At 37.9% G+C, this 4,050-nt stretch overlaps 1 protein-coding gene across 1 annotated transcript in view; it reads left to right on the top strand.

Moving 5' to 3' along the window:
- Positions 1-3,807, top strand: part of ZBTB8B (zinc finger and BTB domain containing 8B) — a 7,709-nt gene extending 3,902 nt beyond the window's left edge. Inside the window, exons 2-3 of the mRNA XM_006019401.2 lie at positions 1-127; positions 517-3,807. The exon at positions 1-127 is cut by the window's left edge and continues 46 nt beyond it. Of these exons, the coding sequence (XP_006019463.1) occupies positions 1-127; positions 517-828 (439 nt within the window). The 3' untranslated portion in view covers positions 829-3,807. The remainder of the gene's footprint in view (positions 128-516) is intronic.
- The last annotated feature ends 243 nt before the right edge of the window (positions 3,808-4,050 follow it).

The raw sequence follows: 4,050 nt of genomic DNA, 5'->3' as shown, positions 1-4,050 counted from the left end.
CACGGCTAAGCAGAAGGGTATACTAAAACGGCACATCCGCTCCCACACTGGCGAGAGACCCTATCCCTGTGAGACGTGTGGCAAGCGCTTCACCCGGCAGGAGCACCTTCGGAGTCATGCTCTAAGCGTAAGTTTATTGTAAGCAGCTAGCTGTCAGAGGAAGAAAGATAAATAAGCTGATATCTTCAGTGTTTCTCATTCACTCTGCTGACCTGCGTAAGTGGGTGTGTGTATGTACACACACATCAAGTTTTGAATGATGATTGTTTTGAAGTATAGTCTTCAGCCAACAGAACAGACTACCTCTGACAGTGATTAAAGCTACGAGACTGATATTTGATACAACAGTACTATTTTAGTCCACACCCTTTGTTATTTCAAGGGAATCTTCTATCTTTTAAGTTTGGCTTTAGACACTGTTCTGTTTTGGAAAGATGAGGAAGATGGTATTCCAGGAGGGTCAGGGCAAGAACATGGGTCACCCAACTGACCATGACATTTTATTTCTTACTTCAGGTGCATCGATCAAACAAGCCAATTATCTGCAAAGGTTGCAGAAGAACGTTTACAAGTAGCCTGTCGCAGGGATTACGACGTTTTGGCTTATGTGACAGCTGCACGTGTGTAACCACTACACATGAGGATTCCATGCCTATTAACCTCAGTTTGATGGAACCATCATCAGAAAGTCAAGAAAAGGGTGATACGGACAATGATTGGCCCATATACGTGGAATCTGGTGAGGAAAATGATCCAGCTGATGATGATGATGGTGATGATAAACAAGAAATCCACAGGAGTTTATCAGACCGGGAAGCACTTATGTAGCAACAAAAGGAAGGTGGAAGGATTTAAAGCATCATCTCCAAGATTTGTCATGTTGCAGCAGAAAACTGCAGATTTATGCAGTTCTTTCAAGTGTTTTATTAGTAGATTCCATTTTTGATAAAACACGAGAGAAGAATTGAATTTTGGATTTTTTTTAAGGTTCCAGTGCTGTGCACTAGCATTCTGAGGGAAGTTTCCTGTCCTGGCTAAACAGAGGCTGGGTTCCTCGCAATCTCCACTTGTGCTTCTACAGCCTGGCTATGAGGAAAAGAACATTTTTTAATAGATGAAATATCTCCATGTTTGTTTGATACTAAGTTTCCTCCCATAATGCTGCCACGGCCCCCACTGCTGATCTCAAAGGGGAGGTATCATCTAGGGAAAAAAATACATTTCATCATTAACTTTGGACTTCTCTAAACTACTTTGCCATTTTCCCAGCTCAGTTATGACAGCCCTATGTGTAGATCCTACTAGTTTATTTAACCTTAAGTTTAGAATAGCATGTGAGCTGGAAAGCAGGGTAAACAACCAAGATAACAAGACCTGTGCTACAGATGGAAGTATATTCAGGAAAGAATCTTCACATATGCTTATTTACATGCATTTCAGAGAGCAAGCCAATTTTCTGGGCAGCTTTTCTTTTGCTCCATCTCCTTGCTGGAGAGCAACAGAACTTGAGCTGTGGATCTTCAAGTCTGTCTTGAATGCTATTAGATTTGGATTAAAAACTATCAAGAGTGACTCACGATCATGGAAAATATCATGTCATCTAACAAGCACTAGTCTCAAGCAAGATTAAGTGCACTATCTTCCTGTTTTCATCCTTTTAAAGTAGAAGTTATGACCTTAGTAGACTAGAAACGTGGTAACTTTGAGAATTCCATTTATAGTAGTTTAAATAATTAGATCTGTTGCTAATATAACTAAGAGGCAATTCCAAAGAAAAATCTGAACTACACACTAAATATTCCTGTAAACTACACTTAAAGCAGTCAAGCAAATATCTATGTGAAATTTGCTATAGCCTCCCCATATGCAAATCCTCTTCTTTTCCTTGTGTGTGTGTGTGTGTGTGTGCGTGCGTATGCGTGTGTGTGAGAGTTTTTTTCCCTTCTTAGTCTTTGGTGATTGCCATGATGGTTTACATTGTCTACTGAATTCATCCAAGTGCTCTCTAAAATTCCAGCTTGGACCCTGCATTCTCCCTGTAGGATAGGTGCAAATCGATTTGTGAAGGTGATGAGGTCACTATAATCAGTTTACCTCTCCAGTAGTGAATTGCTATAAGCTATAGAAATTAAGCTGGGAAACTTGGAGTGGGGGGAGCTCATGGATAAGCTACTTCTAAACTTGCTACTAATGAGGAGACAATGTTGGAGGATTCTATGAAGTGAAAGTGCATGTTCTACATAGATGGCCCTTTCTTACTATCTTGTTCATAAGTGTTTAGTGAAAAGGTATATTGTACGGGAGTTTCATTCTGGATCAAATGTTAGAACAGAAGATTGAAGCCAGATGTTGGTGTTAAAAGAAGATTGTCTCACTTAAAGAAAATGTTACTTTTATATTTTAAGGGAAGCTATTGCATTGGGAAAATGGAATAGAACATTTCTATATAAAAAAGCAGCTAATTTAATTTAATCTTGTTATTTTCTGTCTACTTTGTGCTTTTATTTCAAAGATTGAATAAGAACATTGTACCCTGCAATTCAGCTTCTCTATCTGCTCCATCCTATAGTGAAGCAATAATTCTGTTATGTCACACTTTTTATTTTGAGCAGAAGTGATTATGGTATCACAAATGTAGCATTATGACTGCATTGCAAAATCAAGTAGGATGAGAAAAGAAAAAAAAACTTTTGTTTAAACAGGTCACTTTAATTATTTAGTGAAGTAGTGAGAAATTAAAAAAAACAAGTGAAAGATAAATAGATCTATTTAATAAATCTCCCCAGAATCAACATTTCTTTAAATGTTACCTTCTCTGACTATGTGTGCATCTCTGTCTGGGTTTATGTTGTCTAATTTAAATTGAGTGGTGCAAAATACTAACGGGATGTTGTTTGTAAACAGACTTTGTCACAAATCCTCCTAAATAATTATTTCAAATAACTTGTAAATTGATGTTAGAGATATCTGAACAGATGTATCACAGTTGTACCAACAAGACAATTAGTACTAGGCTAGATTTTTTAAAAGAACTTGGCACCCAGCAGACACTTAAATAAAGCAGTGAGATTTTCAAAAGCATCCTAAACGGTTTCTATTAGGTGCCTTTATGGGATCTAAGCTGTCTTGAAAATCCTACTCTATTTTTAGGTGCCAAGCACTTTTGAGAATCTCACCCTCCAGGTGGGTTTTTAAATCACTTAAGTCACTTTTGAAAATTCTGCCTATAGTCCTATAGGGCTTATCTCTTTAATTACTTCTTTATTTCTGCTTAGTCAACCTAGCTTCATAGTGGTATTTTCTGAGATTTGATTGTCAGATAAGGGAAGGACGTTTATGTGTGCAGATGTTTGAAAAGAAATCCTCATACGTAGGACTGTTGAGGGCTATATTGTATAATGAATGTGGGATAGGAATGTAAATAGTGACTCTAACTAACCGTTAATGAACAGGCAATCTGATCTTTATGGTCAGTCTGACAGAGATGCCACCTCCTTGTAAATATTTTAGAGGCCATTAGACTTGGAATATCAGTTGAATATGGTACTGGCTGGTGAGCTATGATTGAGCTTTCTGGTGATTAAACTAATTAAAGAAAGCTGCATGGCTGTGGTGAGACATGTGCTAGTGAACTCTGAAATTGTGAAGACCTCCAAAGGAGGAAATTCATTGCTCTTGTGAAGGTCTGTATGTCCAAATTTAAGAGGTGACCTTCAACAATTCTATTTCAGCCTGTTTTCTTTGGTCTAGAGATGTTTCTTGTGTGTCTCGTGCATAGAGAATGGACCTGTATTAACTTTTGTGTAATGTGGGGGAAAGAGGGTGGGTGGGAAAGACATTCAGTTCACATTCCATTTGAAAGTAACCACTAAAATTGCTATTTCCTGTTCTGTCATATTGTGCTGCTTTGTTTTTCAGTGGGTCCTTGCTTCAGCCTTTGTATTTAGTAGAAAAAGATGTACTTAATTCACTTTCTTGTGATAGATGTTCATGTAAATCTGTTTTCTGTGCTTCCCACCCGGTATCATGATGTTTCCCTGAAATCTTCCT

The sequence above is a fragment of the Alligator sinensis genome, unplaced genomic scaffold (genome assembly GCF_000455745.1).
Source record: "Alligator sinensis unplaced genomic scaffold, ASM45574v1 scaffold337_1, whole genome shotgun sequence".
NCBI lineage: Eukaryota > Metazoa > Chordata > Crocodylia > Alligatoridae > Alligator > Alligator sinensis.
This window is presented reverse-complemented; position numbering and strand designations above follow the sequence as displayed.